The sequence below is a fragment of the Setaria viridis genome, chromosome 5 (assembly GCF_005286985.2).
Source record: "Setaria viridis chromosome 5, Setaria_viridis_v4.0, whole genome shotgun sequence".
Taxonomy (NCBI): Eukaryota; Viridiplantae; Streptophyta; class Magnoliopsida; order Poales; family Poaceae; genus Setaria; species Setaria viridis.
Window position 1 is genome coordinate 4,350,036 of NC_048267.2, and position 22,054 is coordinate 4,372,089.

General features: G+C 45.0%; 2 protein-coding genes across 2 annotated transcripts; both read left to right on the forward strand.

Annotated features, from left to right (window-relative positions):
* Positions 1-5,705: 5,705 nt before the first annotated feature.
* Positions 5,706-11,403, forward strand: LOC117857125 (zinc finger CCCH domain-containing protein 5). Its single transcript, XM_034739624.2, has 7 exons — positions 5,706-6,062; positions 6,238-6,404; positions 7,194-7,262; positions 7,378-7,491; positions 7,576-7,854; positions 8,387-8,707; positions 10,496-11,403. The coding sequence occupies exons 1-7, from the start codon at positions 6,005-6,007 to the stop codon at positions 10,838-10,840; spliced, it is 1,353 nt and encodes a 450-aa protein (XP_034595515.1). The 5' UTR covers positions 5,706-6,004; the 3' UTR covers positions 10,841-11,403.
* Positions 11,404-17,898: 6,495 nt separating this feature from the next.
* On the forward strand, positions 17,899-18,987 carry LOC117855445 (flowering-promoting factor 1-like protein 1). Its single transcript, XM_034737801.2, has one exon. It carries the CDS (start codon positions 18,219-18,221, stop codon positions 18,540-18,542), a length of 324 nt encoding a protein of 107 aa, XP_034593692.1. The 5' UTR covers positions 17,899-18,218; the 3' UTR covers positions 18,543-18,987.
* Positions 18,988-22,054: the final 3,067 nt, after the last annotated feature.

The window sequence follows — 22,054 nt, forward strand, 5'->3', positions numbered from 1 at the left end:
CAGAAGTTGAGAATCAACTAGAGAGAAAGATCAAGCATCTAAGGTCAAACCGTGGTGGTGAATATATTTTTCTAAAATATTTGATGAATTCTGTGAGGAACATGGTATTATTCATGAGAGGATGCCTCCCTATTCGCCCGAATCAAACGGGATTGCTGAGAGGAAAAACCGCACGCTAACTGATCTGATTAACGCTATATTAGACACTGCTGGTTTATCTAAAGCATAGTGGGGAGGCTTTATTGACCTCATGTCATGTACTGAATAGAGTTCCGAACAAGAATAAAGAGCAAACTCCATACGAGATGTGGGTTGGGAGAAAACCATCACTTTCTTATTTGCGCACTTGGGGGTGCTTGGCGAAAGTCAATGTACTAATTTTTAAGAAGCGCAAGTTGGGACCTAAGATAGTGGATTGCGTCTTTCTAGGATATGCTTAGAGGAGCATTGCTTATAGATTTTTAGTAGTTAAATCAGAGGTACCTGATATGTATGTTGATACTATTATGGAATCTCATGATGCGATATTTTTTGAGAATATTTTTCCTATGAAAGATATGGATAGCACTTCTGGATTTTCCTCTAAGATAATTCCTGAACCAATTGCATCTATTGAGTCTTCTGAACAATTTGATGAGCATGAGGAGCTCATTGAGAAGTATGACAGTGAAACTCCTAGAAGGACTAAGAGATAGGATTGCAAAATCTTTTGGTGATGATTTCACTGTATACCTTGTGGATGATACACCCACATCCATTGCTAAGGCATTTGCATCTACAGATGCAGATGATTGGAAAGAAGCTGTCCATAATGAGATGGATTTGATTCTTTCTAATGGAACCTGGGAGCTCACTGAACGACCCTATGGCTGCAAACTGGTGGGTTGTAAATGGGTTTTTAAGAACAAGCTTAGGCCTGATGATACTATTGAGAAGTACAAGGCACGGCTTATGGCCAAAGGCTACACACAAAAAGAAAACAAGATTTCTTTGATACTTACTCACCTGTCACTATACTGACCACAATTCAAGCACTACTTTCTTTGGCTATCTCATATGGTCTTATTGTCCATCAGATAGACGTAAAAACAACTTTTCTAAATGGAGAGTTGGATGAGGAGATCTATATGGATCAGCCTGATGGATTTATGGTGAAGGGTCAAGAAAGAAAGGTGTATAAGTTATTGAAATCTTTGTATGGTCTGAAACATGCGCCTAAGCAATGGCATAAGAAGTTTGACAGAACTTTAATTTTTGCAGGCTTTGTCATAAATGAGGTTGATAGATGTGTGTACTATCGCCATGGTGGGGGCGAAGAAGTTATATTATGCTTGTATATGGATGACATACTACTCTTTGACACCAATATTGATGTGATCAATGAGGTCAAGTGTTTTCTATCAAAGAGTTTTGATACGAAAGATCTAGGAGAAGCTGATGTTATTCTGAACATTAAGCTAATTAAGGATAAGAATGGGATTACTCTTTCTCAATTCCATTATGTGGAGAAAATCTTGAACCGCTTTGGCTACATGGACAGCAAGCTTTCTCCAACTCCTTATGATCCTAGTTTGCAATTTTGAAAGAATAAGAAAATTGTGAAAGATCAACTGAGATACTCTTAGATTATCGGTTCACTCATGTACTTAGATAGCGCAACGAGAACTAACATATCTTTTGTTGTGAGCAAATTGAGCAGGTTCATGTCAAACCCAGGTTCTGATCATTGGCGTGCACTTGAAAGGGTTATGCGCTACTTGGTGGTGGGTACTACGAGTTAGGGGATTCACTATTCTAGGCAGCCTGCTGTGCTTGAGGGATATAGTAACTCGAACTGGATTTCAGATGCTGATGAGCTTTATGCCACGAGTGGGTATGTATTTACCCTTGGAGGTAGTGTGATATCATGACGGTCTTGCAAACGGACTATTTTGACGAGGTCAACTATGGAAGCAGAACTTAATGCTTTAGATAAAGCCACTGTTGAGGCAGAATGGCTGTGTGAGCTCTTGATGGACTTGCCTATGGTTGAAAAACCAGTGCCGGCCATCCTATGAACTATGACAATCAAACTGTGATAGTCAAAGTGAACAGTGCTAAGGATAATGTGAAGTCATCAAGATATGTCAAGAGACGACTGAAGTCTGTCAGGAAATTGAGAAACTCCAGAGTAATAAGTGTGACTTATATTCAAATAGATAAAAACCTGGCAGATCCCTTTACTAAAAGGCTATGACGGAATGTGATAGAAAGTGCATCGAGGGAGATGGGTATGAGACCCGTTTGAGTTGCTATAGTGGTAACCCAACCTATGTGATTGGAGATCCCGTGAATTAGGATCTGGGGAAAATAAGCTTTTGGTTAATTGAGGAGAGTAATTCTTTAACCTTCTTTAAGTGAAGATGCAATACTCTCAAATGTTGTAAGGCATGTGTGCTGTAAGGCAGGTTGGCTATATGCATTAATGTGATTCTATTGACTTTGATAAGCGAAAATGTTGTTCTACAGAGCATTCTTGAAAGAACACATCTATATAAATCCGGCTGTTAAATGTCGCAGTCTATGAGACTTGGGTGATGTCTAGTAAGCTCATGAAAGAAACCAGGAAGTACGATGTATATGCTCCACCTGCAGAGTAGGCTACTGGCAGCTAGGTATTGGTTATGATTTTAAGTGAAACTTGTTTGCGCAAAACTAGCAATTCAAGGCATAGTCCATTGTCAAGTTGTGGATGAGTGTAACCTGAAGTTCTAGGCAAGAGTTCAACTTAAAAGTCCTTTCTGAAATACTGGTATATCAAACAGTAATGAGAAAAACGCAAGACACCTAAATGGGTATTTGATATCTAGTGGAGGATTGTTAGATATACGGGCTTAGCCCATATAAATAATTCTGAATAAATCTCAAAGACCCATTAGCGTAAGAGAGGGCACACCATCTACTAGTCTCGTAGTGCTAATAGACGATGTTAGGGGTTTTCCTCCCAATAAATACGAACCATACCCTCATGGAAAAGACGCACCATAGGGTACTATACGGGAAGGCCGGGTATCCTTAAGGTGGTCTATACAAGTTAGGTTTTGTCTCTTCTACACTGTTGTGCCGCCACCGTAGTCTTCTCTATTCCGTTGCATCGGCGAGCGGGAGAGCAGGTCTCTGGAACCACTCGTCCTTGTGATCTTGCACAGGGAGAGGGTGAATAAGGTTTTTGGGAAGCGCTCCGCGCGGTTACTTAAATTTGTCATCACGACTCGTCTGCAATGTTGGCTGCTGCGATCCGTCCGCAACACCATCGTCGTCCCGTCAGTACCGCTCATCATCACGGCTTCCCGGTATGTGTGACGTGATCTGATCTGGTTGTTAATCATGTTGCCTAGTACGTTAAAGTTTTGCATACTAGGATGATCTCTTGTCTTGATTTATTTATTTCGGAAATTAATACAACAATTACCTAATTATCAACATCGTCTAGTGCCGAAAAATAGGTATGCATATTTCAAATTGAAGAAGGCCGTATTGGTACGTACCGTACCATTAGCAGTGGGTGTTCTCGATATTCAATCCTTCTCTTGCTGTAAATGTTCGTGCGAGAGGACAACGCCAGCAATGTGGCAGGGATCGATCTGGGTGTTGGATCGTCGGCGTGGGCACCCCTTTCCTTGGTCACCCGTTGTACGAGGCAAGAATGCCGCTCTCCGCTTCCGTGCAGGAACAAGTCTTCCTCATCCGCTGAGGAAGAGCGGTGGATGCTTTCGGGGTAAGAAACGCCGGGACGCCGGGCGGAGAGAGACGACAGTTGAGGCCTCCAGTTTTTCTTCCGTCAGTTCTTGAGAGACAAATAACAAGAGCGAGTGCATGGTTATATTGATTTCATGAATCAATCTATCTATTTATCTATATATATACGTGATGAAGGGACACCATGAATAGGCCTCGTATCTGTTCGATGTGAAGGGACATGTCTGTTAAAACTTGTAACTGTTTGTACTTCTTAGAATTAGATTACATGGTAAATATTCTCTAACACTCCTCAACTACCCAGGTGCAGGTACCAGCCCCAATGATATGCAATTTTTTTTATTGAAAATTTTAAATTTATCAAATTTTGAAAAAATTAGTATGGTTGGCCTCTACTAATAATAGTCCTGACTTCGCCCTTGGATTGATGAGCCCCTCCTCGAGACCTCGAAACCTCAACCCTAAAAACTCGCCGGAGATAGAGTAGAACGGTAAAAAAGAAAGAAAATGAGCATAAAGTAGAGGGAAGACACTCAAGTGCAGGGTGGCAATTTTGTAAAAAAGAAATTAAACAGAACTTAGGATCTATTAAGATTCACCTAATTTTAACTTTGATCCAAACAGGTTCGACTAGTTTCCAGCTAACAACTCTCAGCTAGCCATCTAATAACCATCCAGTTACTTGCCTTCACCCAACTAATTAGCCATACCCGATCTGAGATTTTGTTTGGACCCACCAACTAAATTTCGCTTCTATGGATCCAAACAGGATCTAGCTAAAGTTTAGCATTTAGCTGCTATGGATCCAAACAGGACCCAACTAAAGTTTAGCTGGCTAAAGATTCTTTTAGTTGGTTGAATCCAACGAAATTTAGCTAAACTGCTAAAAGACCAAATTGCCCCTCCACCTTCCTCGATAAAAGTTTGTAAAGTAAGGAGGTGTAGGATAGACAAATACCTCTTCAACTACCATTGAACTAGTGGATTTAAACACTCCTAGCTAAACTTTAGCCAGCTAAACACCAGCTAAAAGAAAGTTTCTCACCTAATTGGTGGATACAAATAGAGCGTAAATAGGATTTTAGCCTAGCCGTTAATTAAAAAACCCTCCACATTCACACACGTGTGATTCAACTTGCTTATAAACAGTATTCTATTTAGATCCACATCTAAAAAGTAAAAAATACTCGTTAGAAAAATAGATCTTAATATTTGGAGTATGGGATTTTTTAATGCTTTTTAAGAGAGAGCGCACCTCAGTTACCGCAAGGTATCCGTAGGTACTGACTGAATTGGAGTCGGGAGTCGTTCCGAACGATCTTCAATCACTAGGACACAACTGTTTTAATGCTTAAATCTGACGTGGATTTTACTGCCTAAACAGTAGATGCAGTAATCAATCCAAATTACGGTATGAAATACTAGTAGAATCCATGACAACAACAAAGGGATCCCAACAGCTACGATAGCGGGGGACAGAGATGCTCCTAGGATGCGACCCCCCGGTCTACTGTGGCAGCGGCACGTGACTACCCCCGCGGCCAAGAAAGCAACGAACCACCGTCGTCCTCCCCCGGGCCCACCACGTCGACCCCGCATTTACTGCGAGTCTGCGACACGCGGCTCCCCCTGCCCAGTGCCCACCACCCCCCTCCCATTTTCCGTTTCCCCTCCCGCTTCCATTGGGCCTCGCCTCGTCTAGCCGCCTACAGGCTACTACAGCGAGCGAGCGAGCGAGCGGAGCGGCACCCGCCAAGGCGCCAACCGGCCTACGCGCCCCACGGCGTAACCGTACCCGTTGTAGTTGCGCGGCGAGCCAATCCACGCGGCGTCCGCCCGTTTCGCTCGCTGTCCCCTTCCCCCGCGGGGCACGGGCTCCACCTCCACTCCACACCCCAGGGCCGAACGGAGGGAACCCCACCGCACCACACCACCACACTCCCGATCGATCCCCACACCCCCCGCCCGCCCCCATCCCTCTCCCCGCAAAAGGCCACCGCGACGCGACCGCGTACGGGGGCCGAGCCGCGACCGTGCAGGGCAGCAGCAGAGGGGAGAGGAGAGAGGAGGAGAGGAGTCGCCAGGAAGCAACCGCGGGGAAGCAGCAGCACTGAAGCAGCGCGGAGAAAAAAAATTCCGGAGTGATTTCTGCTCCCCCTGTTGGCTGGCTCCGTGAGCTCTCGGCGCCCGCTTGCCTGTGAGCTTCGATCGAGCCCGCTCGGCGAGGCAGGCGCCCGATCGCCGCGCTCCGGGGTGGGGGCGTCGGATGGAGCCGTACGGGGCGGCGAAGGGCGGCGGGGGCGACGCCGGCACCGGCTTGGAAGGTACGCGTCGTTCACCGCAATTGGGGTTTTTTCCCCGCAGCGTCCGTGGGGTTTGGTGGTTTCGCTGCGTGCTTTTTTCCTTTTGCTTGCTCGCTTGCTAGGGTTTTGGATCTCCGATTCGGTTGCTGTATTGCTTCGTGATGACGGTGGTTGTTGCCGTGGATGCTTTTCGCAGAGTCGATGCGGAGGCTGGGGCTCGGCGGCGGGGACGGGGACGGGGACGCGAAGCTGCCGGAGCGGCCGGGCGAGGTGGACTGCGCCTACTACATCCGCACGGGCTCCTGCGGATACGGGGAGCGCTGCCGCTACAACCACCCCCGCGACCGCGATCGGGCCGCCCCGGTGAGCGCCCCCTTCCTCCATGCCGTTTCCTCCCCTGTTCTGTTCTGCTCTGCTCTGTTTTGTTCTGTTTTTCGGTTCGTGCTCAGCGTGTGATGGTTACTGGAGTGCTAAGCGCTCCTGCTGTCCTGACAATGACCAACGCGGTTGGATTACACCTGGTTGGTGGCTGACGAGTGTGTTGTTGCTTAAAGTTGAAGATTTTGGGCGAGTGATGGTTGTTGTGAGGGCATGGAAGTGAAAGTTACGAAAGTTTGGTGTCTTTTGGCTGATGTTGGGAATTCTGAGTTCCCAACTTTGGCTCTGAAACCATACTGCGTACGCGCTTACTAGCTTGCATTATAGGCCTGGTCTGGCACCGCAGTTCTTCTATTTCTATTAGGATTGTTGTAATTGCCTGCCCTTTTCTCACGCCTCGATTCTTTACCACATGACTCTGTTCACATCTGCAATTATTAGGTGGTAGGAGCTAGACCTTCATTGAACATGTGTAATATGGCCAGGGGCGGAGCTTAGTGCAATTCAAAGGGGGCCATGGCCAGGGTGGCTTGTAAAAATCTCCACTGTATGAACAGTAAATCAGCTACTGTTCATTGATTTTTAGAGCAAAGTAACATGGCTGGCCTCCCCTGATTACTTGCTCAAGCCCCGCCACTGAATATGGCTATGGATTTTGTCACACCAAATTGAGTGAATTAGAGTCGAATCATATATTTATAGGATATTTTGGAAATATTTTAGCTTGCTTTTGATTTAAACATGTATATATTTGCTTTCGGTGTGGTTTTTCAGGTTAATGGAGTTGGAAGGACTGCAGGTACAGTGGAGTACCCGGAGCGACCAGGACAGCCACTTTGTGAGGTAATTAAACCGATTACAAAGCTAATTCCAATTGATAGTTTAGGTCAAATTATATGATTTTGTTTTACTGTGATGAGGTGGGAACTCATGTTACAAAATTTCTTGTTTTCTTCAGTACTATGCGAAGAATGGGACCTGTAAATTTGGTTCCAATTGCAAGTTCAATCATCCCAGGGAAGGTGGTTTTGTACCTGTGGCATTAAACAGCAGTGGGTTCCCTATACGTCAGGTGGGAGTTCTCGTTCAGCCCAAGTTTCTGTTTGATTGAGGATCTTGTTTGTTCATTTTGTGAAACTTCCCATCGCTGGTGCAGGGTGAAAAGGAATGCTCCTATTACATGAAAACCGGGCATTGCAAGTTTGGAGCTACATGTAAATTCCATCACCCAGAACTTGGTTTTCTTTCAGAGGCGCCTACCATGTATCCGCCAGTGCAACCATCGCCTCTTTCCTCCCCCCATCCATATCCACATCTTGCCAATTGGCAAATGGGGAGGCCTCCTGTTGTGCCAGGGTCATTTTTACCAGGCTCGTATCCACCAATGATGCTTCCACCTACACTTATGCCAATGCAAGGATGGAACCCTTATATTGTAAGTTTCTGTTACATGTCATTTTGTAAAAAAAAAAAAAAGACTCGATCAAGGGGAGAGACGTCCCCTTGACTTTCGCCTTAAGATAGGGGCCCACCGAACCCGGAAAGCAGGCAGGGGTCTCACGTGCGCTCGCTTCATTGGCGGTCGCGGAGTCCGCTGCTCTGTTACAGTCCAGGAGGTGAGCGCACGACCCTGCAGCGCCAGGATTCGAACCCTGGCGGGGAGCGCCACACCTGGGTGCTCTACCATCGCGCTATCAGCGCGTCTGCCATGTCATTTTGTTCTTTACTTCTTTATTTACATAAGGCACCTTAGTATATAAATTAGGAAAAATATTTTTGTTCTAAACTGGCTTGTCCAATATAGACCCAAAGAGTGAGAAATAAGTTCATAACATCCCTTAGTACTGATGTAACATTTATTGCCTATCACAATAAAATAAAATCAGTGACCCATGTCTTGAAAATGCAATCATAGTTACAAAAATAAAACACTGCTGATGAATTTTTAAACTCTATTTCGTTCCCAGTCACCTATGAACCAAGTTGCGCCAGCTGGGGGACAGCAAACTGTTCAAGCCGGACCACCTTATGGCATGTCGCACCAGGGGCCTAGCTCTGCAGTAACTTATGGCAGTCATTATGCACAGCTGTATTCTTCAACTGGGACTTCAAGCAGCAACATACAAGAATATACCTTACCAGAGCGGCCTGGGCAGCCTGAATGTGAACACTACATGAAGACAGGAACCTGTAAATATGGAGCTGCCTGCAAATACCATCATCCTCAATACTTCAGTGGACCAAAATCTAATTGTGTGCTTAGCCCTCTTGGTCTTCCACTTCGTCCTGTGAGTAGATCTCATACATTCACCTGCTATCATTTGGGAATGTCTATGTTGTCTCCATGAAATATAGTCCAGATTGATTTGCATCCTTGACTACCAGTGTGCATTTTATTGCCTGATACAATTTAATTGACAAGTGTCATTTAATTCGCACTCTAGCATTTCACATGCATTTTTTTGCCCTATAAAGGCTTGGTGATCACTAACACATTCATCTTTTAGCATGTTTAGAAACTCCAAAATTTTATTCCATAAAGTTAAAATTATTTCATTTAGGTGATATTCTGTTAAAACCTGTTACGTTTTAATGTCAATTCTGGACAAAACTGATGAGCTACTGCACAGTGCACACCTTTAACAGTTGTCCACTCAACACCTTAGTTTTATGACCTAAGTCTGTCTGCGTAATATGTTCATTGTTCATTGGAGCACTGGTCCTAGTATTCAACCAGGCCATCTCATCTCCAATACATGAAGCACTGCTATCATTATAGAAGTCTGAGGTGGAAGATATGTGGAAAAACAAAAGTGCTAGCAATGAGATGTTGGTCGTGTCTGAACCGTTTTTCAGTTTTTCCTTTGTCCAATTATTCATCTTAAAACATGTATAGCATGCTGTTTTTTGAGCCATCAATTAAATGCAGAGCAAGACCAAAGGAACGTGAGTACGTGACTAACGACCTATGGTTTACTTAGGAGATTTCTTATCTTATGTGACTTATTTGTTGGTTCTGCTCTACAGTTTAGAATTTCATCCTGGATTACGAGTTGGGGTTCAGTGCAGATTTTACCTTTTCCCTGCGTCCACATGGAAATGCAAAACTAAGATACAATCAACTGCATGCTTTTGAACCATTCTTGGTTGCGAAATTCTGTTCTTTCTCATTTCTCACTCATGTAGCTTAGGTGCTTTTACTTCTTATAGCTCTCGACTTATAATATACAGTAAACATACCATTAAAGTAAAATATAAAATATGTGCATCATCTCATTCCATTCTGTTGATGATTTTGTGGGGCAAAATCTTGTTTACAAGTTCCACAGTTTTTTTATACTTCAAAAAACCCCTGTATTTAGTTACAAAGGTTTGATCTTGACCAAGTTAGAAATTGAAGGTTACCTTTGCTTGCTTGCACATTGAAAAGTAATCCTCTGGCTGTGTTATATCATGTTGGGGAGCTAAATAGTGAAAGACTAACTTTAGAATTTGACTGATGAGAGAGCGACAGAGCATGTTATAATAGTGCGATTTACATTCTAGCATCTTTGATCTACTCTTTTTTGTTGAGATAAATTGGTTTTCTATTAATATGGCTGAGGCAGCCATCCTTATCATAGAACTTTGATTAAAAAAAAAACCTTTTCCATTATGTAATCACAAAGAGGCTGGGTGTGAGAATGTTAATGAAGATCTGATCAATGATTGACATTTGTTTAGTTGTGGCATCTGCCGTGAATTCAGTTTCTTTTATTTGTGACTTGAACCTTGCGACAGTTATGAATGTAGTCATGCCCCATCTTTTTTTCTTTTAGCACTTGGCAACATATTTTTTCTGAGTTCACCTTGTCACAACTCACAAGCAATTTTAAGTTAAAGCTCCTAGTACTTTCACTGTGGTTGCAAGTGATCTAAGGCACGCAGAGTCCTGCATGACATTGAATTTTCTATAATGCGATATGGTAACAGTGTTGAGATAATGTGAGACACAAGGTTGAAATGGACGTCATATGTTGCCTGTTTTTTCAGTTCTTGGTTCCACATGTTCAACTAAAGCTTCTCTTGATTTGCAGGGTTCTCAGCCTTGTAGTTACTATGCACACCATGGCTTTTGCAAGTTTGGGCCGACATGCAAGTTTGATCACCCAATGGGTACTCTAAACTATAGTCCTTCAGTGTCGTCACTTACTGATGTGCCAGTTGCTCCGTATCCTCCCAGTTTGCCTCTTACTCCTATGGCTCCATATCCGTCACCTTCTGATCTGCGGCCACAATACACTCTAACCAAGGATTCCTCTGCTAATCCACCAGCAGTTCCTGGAACTACTTATGGACCTGTTGGGACAATATCAAAGGTTTATGCTCCGCACACGCTTATCCGATCCCCAACATCCGCAGCTGCTGGCATGCAAGCGTGATAGGAAGCCAGCGTGGAGAGCTCTAGTCCCCTTTCTGTCATGAAGATGTATCTTCAGCAAGCTTATCTGGACTTTCTGCCATAGGTGAAATGAGGTCTCGGATTCTTTTTTGCTCCAATTCGACTCCCCATCGATTGTGAATAAAGGCTGCAGCTGACATAGAAAAGGCTGAATAAATGCAAAGATAGGAATTGGCAAGCTCATTCACTTGCCATTTTTCTGTCCGTCTCTGAAACAAGAGAAGGGAGAGAATTCTGATTGTAGTTCAGAGCTCCGTTGTTATCTCGTACATAATTAACGGAGCAGGCCAGTAGATGCACCGTCGGAGGGGACTAATTATCTTCTGGAAGCTAATGGGTTTCGCAGCCCTTTCCCAAACCTTTTGTTTATCTCATCATCATCATCATATATATATAAATATGTATATCCCCGGAACAGCAACTATGACTTCCGCAATATGTATATCCAAAGTTCCAAACTGGGAATACGGGACACATTGTAACGAGACACTTGGAACCCCTTAATTCGACCATCTGAAACCATTCGCTGGTCATTTATCGTCATGTATTTTGTTCTGTTGTACTTTCTCTAAGTTTCGCGAACTGCATGCTTCCATTTCTTGTTTGTTGGAGTTGGTGTTTAGTCTGGTGGTTGAGCTGCTGGTGCTTCCAAAATATCGCCTCTGCTTGCTGTTGATAATTTTCTTCCTAGTGCAGTTTTCCTGCGAACTGAACTGTTCAGTAAAGATCGAGTTCAATTCAACCGTGTGACATTTTTTTTAAAAAAGCAACCGTGTGACATTGCTTAGAGGGAAGAAAAGAAATGGACCAGCAGGCAGCAAAACGGCAACGCCATAATAGAAACAGAGAACAATGTAGCCAATGTAGGGGGGCTGGCGGTCGGGGGCCGGCGCTCGCTATCGACGGGACAGCGGCCTCCGAGAGGACAAGAGCAAGAGGAAAGGCCCGTCGCTTCCGTCCTTACCGGCGGGCGGGCGGCGGCGGCGGCGGCTGAAGCTCTATCTCCGGCGGCCTCTGCCAGAACAGCTATCGAGCCAGCCGCTGCCGCCGCCTGTTCGCTCGCTCGGAGCGCTGCTGCATCGGCTGCTTTGAGATCAATGCGGACAGGTGGCGTCCATCCGAGTTGGGGCCTCATGGGGGACGGAACAAAATGCATCGCGTTTGGATATGATAGAATTTTGGCCTCTGTGTTTGTGATGGATAGTGAATTGGTGATGGATTATCAGGTGACTGATGACGGGGGAATCTGAAGCATATAGAATACTGTCTTGATCGAATAAAAGTCACGCACGTTACTTCACGCACAACTGTGCATGCATACACGCGCATATTAATAGTGTGTTTGGTTGGTTGTATCGTTTGATTCATGTATAAAATGATTCAAAATAATAATGATCATTTTATTTGGTTAGGTGAATTGTACCGAATCATCCAGGATGAGATCATCCTACTTAATACGTTATTTTACTAATTAGAGCAAACCATATAGCACAAGCAAATTGGTTAAACCACCCCATTCAGAATTATCTATACATGCATCATGTGGTGCATACAACCAAACACACCGCATACGTGATGACGCGCATCTACTCTTCTGTGCATGCTGCAGGGCCTTCGACGCGTTGTTGGATGTGATCCCCATATATTCGATCGCCAGCCATTCCCACGAGAACGATCAGTTGATTGCCCATCCTAGATTGAATACTATTAGCACGAATCACGTTCTCTTAAAAATTAATGGTACTAGCTGCTAGGGCACCACAATGGTACTGTGTGCAACTTCGGGGTGAGCTCGCGTTAGACTCAGACCTAAGCATTTTAGATCAGGTCGGGATCGGACCGAGCGGGAAAAAATAATTGATTCATTTTTGATCGAAAATTTATACCCACAATTCATCTTATGGGTGTTGTCGGATAAAGTTTTCGGGCCAAACTCGGACTTCCCGCTTTTTTAGCATGAAAATAAATGAATAAACGAAACTAATTGTCTAGGGTTTTTTTTCGAACCTAATTTTCATTATCCAAGCCCGACCCTACAACTAGCGTGGGTGGGTCAAAATTTAGTGGGCTCGGACCTGCGGGCCGGATTGGGCTAGGCAAAAAAAATGCTCGGATCTAGTTCGCGTTCTAATTCATAACTCAAGTCACAAAATAACGGGAGAGTATGAGTGTGTCTATTATTCTTGTTATAATAAACTTTATGTGAGACCCATTTACTTTTTTTTCTTAAAAAAGTACTCCTACTTTTATTTCAAAAAGAAAACAAAAGCAGGAGTATAAGTACAACTGTAGTATGTCGTCTATATCTACACATTACAGTCATATGGTGCTCGGGCTTGCTCGGGCTATGTGATTGGTCCATGCAATACTTCCACCACCGTTCTCAAAATATGATATTTAGAACAAGAAAATTAGTTCATTGAACTAATTAGCTTATCCTAAACCTTATATATTCAAGGACGGAGGTATTACTTGTGAGTAGACCTGAGCTTTATCGAGTTAGGCTGGGCTGAGGGTAACCCGGTCTAAGCCCACCCCAGTATGCTGGGCTTGTTCGGGACAAATGTTCTTTGCCTCAAGAAGGCTCACTAAAAACCATCCAACATTCGCAGTATCTTCATATCTCAATATTTTGACCATGGTTCACATTTTTTAAATCACAATATCGAAAATTATTATGACGATGTGCATGGCAAGACGAGTATACTCATACGACCTTCATGTTTTTACTCCATATATACTCCATCCGTTCCAAAATGTAGGTTGTTTTGACTTTCTATATATATAGATTTTGTTGTGCATCTAAATATAGAGTTATGTCTAGATACATAGCAAAAAAAAGCTAAAACGATCTATATTTTGAAACGGAGGAAGTACGTTCTAAACAATATTGATAGGCGAACTAGATAGGAGGTTGTTCGAAATGTGGTATATTTATAACCGGTGGGCCTAGCCTCTGGAGGCATGCACCATCGTCCTTATTTACCTTATTACCTGCTGCCGATCTCCTTAAAGACATGGACCTATTTGGTAGAGCTCCATATGATTCTAATTCTCTATGGGAGCTAATTCTCTAATAAAAATGATTCTCTTTGATTCTCTAGCATAAACTATTAAAATCTGGATGGAGAATCACCTTACAGAATCAGAAGAAGCTACTTTTTCCAGCTCCCAGCCTCTTAGTTTATTTAAGAAAATCACTTCACAGAATCAGCAGGGAATCACTTCTCTCAAAAAAAATATTTGGCAAAGCTCCTACTAAATTCAGCAGAGAATTAGCTTTGGAAGTTCTGCCAAACGCACCCATATAAATCTGGTAGCTCCTTCAGGCTAGCTTCGTGCTAATCCAAGCACGGGCGGCATGGCTGGCCAATAATCTGGAACATCCCTAGCAAGCTGGCTAGCACGATTAACGAATCGAGATCTTGTCAAAACGCAGTGTGAAACGTAAAACAAAGTCCCAGCCGGTTTGAACAAAATTTAGCATCTCGAGCTTGACTGGAGAGGAGTACGTTAACTTGTGGAAACCATGCATCCTAGTCACCAGCCATCTAGTAGTCATCAGAATCAGATCAGCCTAAGTACTGTTAGGTAATTAAAGACATATTTGTCCAAATATTCCCAAGCTGAAAACGAGAGAAAAGAATCACACGCATGAAAGATGAATACGTCGACGACTAGTCAGCTCCATCACCCATATGCATCTGATCTCAGGCTCATCAGCACGTGTTCAACTCGTCGTCAAAAATGGTTAGGCACGAGCTCGCCTTTTCAGATCAGCTACTAGCCGGCCGGTTGCTATCTGAAAGATTTTGGTGTGTACAGTTTGCACGTACGTGAGAGAGAATATGTCATACGCGAATTGGTATGATCGGTCGCTTCGTTCTCGAATGTGATTCCCCATCTAGAATTTCGTGGCTGTAAGTAACTGCATATATCCATGCATGCTGCTGGCCAGCTGGATCAGTGACGGAAAGCGCATGCATGCCATTCGTTCACAACGTGCAAGTTGATGTACTTAATGTAAGTGCCTACCTAATCATCATACAGCAGTATATAGCCTGATGTATACAGGGAATAAAACTAATGACACCGGCCGCCGGCTCCAAAACAGGGGCATGCATGTTACGTAGGGATTCCCAGGATTCACACTCTTGAAACATTAATATGATGCAAAAACAATTCGTATGTGAAGATACGTACGTATAGGTGTGTTAGGATTTCAAAAGTCAAACTTCAGAAATTTTGAACAACCGTGAGTTAAATCATATAATTGTTTAGTGTATAAAAGTTATATGAAAAGATTTATATTTCAAATCTCTTCTAGTGCAATCATATAATCATGATATATTCAATGAGAAATTGGCCGGTGGTCGAAGTATATCTTCAAAGACTCAAATTCCTAATTAATACGCCTACTAAAAATGAACGAACGTATATAGTACTAAATTCAGTACCTATCAAGTTCTAACTCTTTTGCATGTACCTCCCAAGTGGGATGGTAATGCTCTAATAGTTTCAGTGATAGATCGAAACTTGTGCTGCTGTTAATGTGTCACTGGTTGCAGAACAACAAGCAAATAGTACTAAACTAGAGCGCCACATACAAAGCACAAATTCTCCAGCAGGATGGTTTGGCTAGGACACAGCATAAATTCACATATTAGTAACGGATAGATTCAGAAGGGAGATAACGGCAACTTTATATATATATAGGGCATGTTTGGTTCCTCTTGCTAAACTTTAGTTGCTAAAGTTTAGTCAAGACTGTTTGGATACCTTTGCTAAACATCATTTAATGAGTTGTAAAAAGACCTATGTACCCTTATTAAAGGTACCCTTCCTTTCCTCTCTCTCCTCCCACCTCCCTCCCGCCCATCTGGTGGCCGGCGAGCACACCCACCAGCCTTGGCTCGCCGTCGTCGCCTGCGCCCCACCGCCAGCACGTGATGAGCCCGTCCGAGGAGCCCACGTACACGGCGTGGGCCTCGGGGCAAGCGGCGACTGCGGTCACCGCGTCGTCACCCTCCCGGAGCACCCGCTCCAGGACGTGCCTCGTCCGGTTGCCGCTGGCCACTACCGCCTCCCGACGCCACACCTTGACGGTGCCGTCAGCGGAGCCGGTGAGGACGAGGCTGCCGAACCCGGGCGCGGCGACGGTGTTGACGGCTGGAGCCACACCGCGCGACGGCACCGCCCACCGCCCCTCCCGCCCTTCGCGACGTAGCTGGATGGGTTGACGGAGCGGATCCGGTGGTGAGGCGGGGATGGCGGATCCGGTGGGGAAGGGGGCAGGGATGGCGGATCTGGTGGGGAAGGCGGCGGGGATGGCGGATCCGGTGGAGGCGGTGGTGATGGCAGATCCGGGGGAAGAACAGCAGCGGGGATGGCACAGGGGGGTGGTGCGGCGGGGATGGGAGCACGTACCGGCGGCGGGGGTGGCCTGGAAGAGCCGAGGGTGGCGGTGGATTCTTGAGGAAGGGTGCGGGTGCGGCTGGGGAAGAAGCTGAGTGTGCGGGTGCGGGTGCCGCTGGGGAGAGAGAAAACTGGGCAATAAAAGAGGAGCAAAGGGTGTCCACCCTACCTTTTAGCAAGTTTAGCAAATAAAAACTTGCTAAAGTGCTAAACTTTAGCAACTCAACTTTAACAAACTTTAGCAAGGGCGTTTGGCAGTTTAGCAGCTAAAAGTTGCTAAACTTTAGCAACTAAAGTTTAGCAAGGTGGAACCAAACACCCCATAGAGAGAGAGATCAGCTCAATGTACTTGAAAAAAGCGACTTTATAACACAAAAAAGAAACACTTCCTTTGCGGCGCTCACCACGTACTGTGCAAACCGAACCGACTCTATTTAGCAATCCATCAGCATGCCAAGTTTGCAGGGAGAGCTAGCGGATCCAACAATGTGGCATCACGTAGGCACTAGGAAAACTAAGATAAGCCAAAATCTCTCTTTGTAGATGCTCCAAGCAAATAAACACCAATTCCATCCCTCATTATTCCTACCGTACACCGAAATATATACTTGACAATGAGCGAGTATCGATTTTTTTTTCCCGATGATCGAATTCCCTTTCGCTAAAAAAAAAATTGTTCCAAGGATGAGCACGTACAGCTCAAATTCTCTTGTGTGATGGCTAAGCAAAGTAGTAAACTAGAGCGAGTGAATCGTATTCCCTTCTTGAGAATTTGGCTCCTTTTTGTTTTCTTTTCGGGGAAAAGGTTGGTAGGATTCCGCACACAACGTATATTTTTTCGACAGGCGATCGAATACTTATCTAACTCCCACGGAATTAGCTTTCTTTGTAAACAATGAATGGACAATTGGTGGCTAGATCTCCCCATTTGCAATTAAGCAAACATTTTTCACATCCACCATCCCCATCACTAGATGCAAAATTGTAGCCATTTTTTCCTCTCTTTTGTACGTGTCCCGATGGCACCACGACACGTGGTGGATCGCGCGATCCCAAACTGACCTTTCACCTGAATTCGGTCTGAACATAATATATGGCAGTAGCTTCTAAGGATTTTACTTCTTTTTTTCAGAGGCTATATACGGTGGTACATGCATGTACAGTGGATGCATGATATCGGATGCCACTGCACTATCACACACTTTTCAACCATCCGTGCACTGCTGGTGCGTGTCTTTCAGCTCTTTCTTTCAATTCCGCAAATATATTCCAGGTAGCTTATCAAGCACATTGCGGATCGAGGAGAGAATCCTTAATCAACACTGTTGCCAATAAAGACATGCACTTCTCTTGCTTGGTTCGTTTCACATATATTCTCCCGCGCACACTCAAGTTTAATCTTCTTCCTCATCCCGCTGGCTCTCTCTCGCTCGTTTCTCAAGCTATTCATCAGAAACGGCGGCAGCATCTTCCGCGTGACCTAACCTAACTGCGACCCCACACTGCAAACCAAGATGTTCTTCTTGATATCTCTAGCTTTGCTCACCACCTTTTCCCCCATCTATTATATCAGCATCATGATATCTACCAACTATAGTACTCCAAAAGCTAGTGGTAGTATATATCCACACTGCATTCTGTCTGCGTGCTGTATGCCTCCCACACCCATGTCAACCATCACCATGTACATTTGTTAATCTGGGCCTTTCTGGCTACCATCTTCATCCTCTATATATAGACCCCCTTGATCCCCCTCCCTTGCTCCATCATATCCATCCCCAGCAGCAGCACAACCATCTCTCTCTCGAGCTCTAGCTGCTATAGCTGTTGTTGATCGACCGTCGACGACACAAAGTAGCTAGGCCAGGTAGCTAAGCTTAGCTTGTGCAGCGTCCGCAGCCAAGAAGAAGTAGCCGATCGAGGAGGAAAGGGAAGGAGCGAGGATGTCGGGCGTGTGGGTGTTCAAGAACGGGGTGGTGCGGCTGGTGGAGAACGGGGCGGCGGGCGGCGGCGAGGCGGTGCGGAAGCGGAAGGCGCTGGTGCACACGCCGAGCGGGCAGGTGGTGAGGTCGTACGCGGAGCTGGAGTCGGAGCTGCGGGCGCTGGGGTGGGAGCGCTACTACGAGGACCCGGCGCTGTACCAGTTCCACAAGCGCGGGTCGCTGGACCTCATCTCCCTCCCCGCCGACTTCGCAAGGTTCTCCTCCGTCCACATGTACGACATCGTCATCAAGAACCGGGACTCCTTCAGGGTCGTCGACGTCTGAATCGATCGATGATCTTCCTCCATTGCCGTTGTTGCGCCGAGCTTCATTCCACTACTACTACACTGATCGACGATCCATGCGTGCATGCACGCGTGCGTCCATGGTGATCTGATCTAGGTGACGATTATCTTATCGTCTCAGTATCCATGCAGTTGTTAATTAGTTGTGACTTTGTGAGGAGTTGAGCGTGCAGCAGCTAGTGATGTGACAGCGTCATCAGTGAGAGAGGTTGCTAGCTGCTACTGTGCTTTTGCTTAATTTCGATGCAGTGTGTGTGTTCATCAGAGTGTGTGAGACTGAATCAGTGGCTGGTTTGTGTGCCAGCAGTGTGAGTGGGGTGTCTGGGAATGCTGTGCGTAGTTGCTCGAGGTCGGTCCTGATGTAGTCTGCTCTCATGTGACTGTAAATCTATCGTTTGTGCCAGTGAGACCAATACTTTTATGCATTTTCATTGCATTATACACATATACAATATATCAAATGGAGCGTGTGAAATTTTAAACCCAGTACTTTCCTGTTTACCATGTCTTTCATTTCATTTTATTTCAGATCTATTCATTTCAAAAAAGAAGTTCAGATCAATGGTTAGCAGGCGCCCTGCTGAAGGAATACTTGGGCCGAGTGGCCCGTTAACGGTTGCAGAATTTGTGGGCCGTGTTTGTTTGATGTGAAATGAGACGGAAACATGCAGTTTCCACCTAAGGGCCCACGGCCCACACAGGAGATGCAAGGCGCAATCTTCTTTTTCTTATCCGCCGGCATTCTTACATTTTGTTTTTATATGTTTCTCTCTTTCTCCTTTTTTGGCCGCGAGAGAAATATCTCCTCTGAGAGAGAGAGCATGAGTTTCACACAAGATCTTTTTCAAAACAAAGGTAATTATAGTAATGATGAATCACGATATATACTACATTACTAAATTACATGAACAAACCTATAGGATAAAGAAAATACAATGAAGAATCTTCGAGGTTATATTCCTCCTTTGTTCTCATCTTTCATGATCCCTATCATCCTTTTTTATGTTGCCTTGAGTGGGGACACCACAACCACAGAACAATCTCCGTACCGGCAGTCCGCAAGATTCAACGCCTAGAGCTCACCCCGGATTGCATCTAACTCCATGATGGAATATTGGTATAAAGATGAATCACGATGCATCACTAAATTACACGAATAAACCTATAGAATATAAAGAAATGCAATGAAGAATCTTCGATGCCCTTCTAGCATTTCCTTTTTCTAAAGATTTAATTTGATTTTAAAAAATTTATATTGGAGATGCGAGGAATTGAACCCCGATCCTCTAGCATGCAATACATAGTGCTCTACCAATTGAACTACATCCCCAATTTATTCTAATTTGTAATATAATTAATTTAATAATATTTATGTTCTATTTAAGGAATCAGCATACACATAGACCAAGTACCAGCGTGCCATGGTGGCCATGGGATGTCGCACCGGTACATCACTATGTTGCCTTGAGCGGGAGCGCCACATAATAATCCTCGCACTTAACCCAAACTTTTTTTAGATGCGTGCATATATGCGCGCAGTTTTATCTATTTAAATATGTGCACTATGGTTTGAACTCTAATGGACGGAATTGGATTATTCGTGCCGAACTAAATTCACGGTGCCATGCCATGATTTATGATGAGTGTACCTTTGATGTGTTTGCATGCAGGTCGATCGCCTCATCATATCATATTCATAGGTCACCACCGTACCTCTTGGCTGAATTGAAGCCAGAAAAAGGCGAACCGCCAGGACATGCACCAAACGGCCATTGATGCCTCGTGTCGCCGATGAGGTCAGCTTTGCTAGCTCGGTAGGGCCTCGGGCTCACAGCAGGGGCTTTGGACGGAGACGTGTGAAGGGCTTGCAGGTGGCGCTGTCCCCTACCGTCGAAGCAGTTCCAACTGAAACGGACGGACGGACGGCTGCTGCTACGACGACCGAGCGGAACGACCAAAGTGTAGTATATACGATGCAACCAATAATATATTGTGTATATATCGCGCATATATGTGTACGCATGCATTGACACTGCAACAGCCGTGGACTAATTAATCAAAATATAGTAGTAGATTATAGTAGGTAATCAAATGGGGAAAAAAAATTGCAGTGTTGGTCATCCGTCAGAATCGGTCAGCTCCGGTCCGATGCGCGCATGCAGAGATCGATCAAATCGGTGCGCGTACACACGTGACAGTTTGCTCAAGGAAGAAGCGCTATAGTTTAGAACTCTGAACAGCCATGATATGATATTAAGTTAAACAGTATTTTTCGCGAAAAAAAAAAGTTAAACAACGTACGTTTGTTTCAGGGCAAGATGGCAAGAGCAAGAATCCATGCATTGGAAACTAAACGCTCTGAACAGCAGCCATGACACAGTGGCCCAGACTGATCCAGCCACATCCAGCGCGGGCTGACAGCGCGCCTGCTTGGTTCGACCGGCTCTCCGGCTAGGCTATAGCTAGTTAGCTACAGCGGCGTGGAGAATCTGCACCGTCTATAAAGTACTGTAGAAACTGGAATAGCTCACAGAGGCTGACGGTCGACGACTTGGCCGGAGGCCTACCTGCAGCAGTTTTAAGTTTTGACGCGTTCGATCCGACCACGCTGTCCGCCGCCCGGTCAGTCGCGCGCGTACGTCACCATCCCCTCGCCGGCTCGCCGGCCGGCACGCACCAACCGTGTGCGTGCATTCGCGTCTCGTTGAATTGGTAGCACGTACGCGTGCCAGCAGGTGTAAAACCACCCACTGCGTGCGCGTAAGTATTAACTCCGTCCTCGCTCCTCAGCAAGCACCGCGTGTTACCACGTACTGTGCATTATATTAGGCTGGCTCCTGATTTTGTCACGAAACCACTAATCCTTAACCATGGCCAGCTTCTGGTTCCAGCAATTTGGTCCCAAACTCGCTGGCTGTTGCCTGTTGGTCACTGTTCGTACATACTAGGTGATGAGCGAGGCATGCACGGTGGGAAAATGACCATATCCTTGCTGCACATCCACCGCAGCTCCTTCAATCATGCAGCAAATGCACGTACGGGGCATCGGCCTTTTGGTTTCGGTGGTTGATGTGAGGCACACTGGAAAAGCTGGAAAAAATTTCGTTCGATAAACAAAATCTAGCTGGAAAAGCAAACTCTCTCCTATTTATTTTGGAACACCCGTTAAGGACGTCATGATTGGTCGAAGATGGATTAGGGACATAAAAAGGACCCTCACATTACATGTCATCGCCCAATACCTACATTTGTGGGATCAGATGTATACCTAAACCTCGAAGTCCTAGACCGCTTCAGATGGAAATGACCACTGGATGGAAGGTACTCGGTAAAGACCACATACAGAGCCTTCTTCCATTGTCGTACCTACTTGTCGGGTGGAAAAATAATCTGCAAAGCTAGGTTCTGTTAAAGTGCAAATTTTTCTTCTGGTTAGCAGTCTACAAACGTTGCTGGACATCAGATCGTTTGTCTTGTCACGGCCTGCCAAAT

Coding starts and splice junctions, on each gene's coding strand:
- LOC117855445 (XM_034737801.2), top strand. CDS start 18,219: ATGTCGGGCGTGTGGGTGTTCAAGAACGGGGTGGTGCGGCTGGTGGAG.
- LOC117857125 (XM_034739624.2), top strand. CDS start 6,005: ATGGAGCCGTACGGGGCGGCGAAGGGCGGCGGGGGCGACGCCGGCACC. Junction 6,063..6,237: donor CGCCGGCACCGGCTTGGAAG/GTACGCGTCGTT, acceptor TGCTTTTCGCAG/AGTCGATGCGGAGGCTGGGG. Junction 6,405..7,193: donor ACCGCGATCGGGCCGCCCCG/GTGAGCGCCCCC, acceptor GTGGTTTTTCAG/GTTAATGGAGTTGGAAGGAC.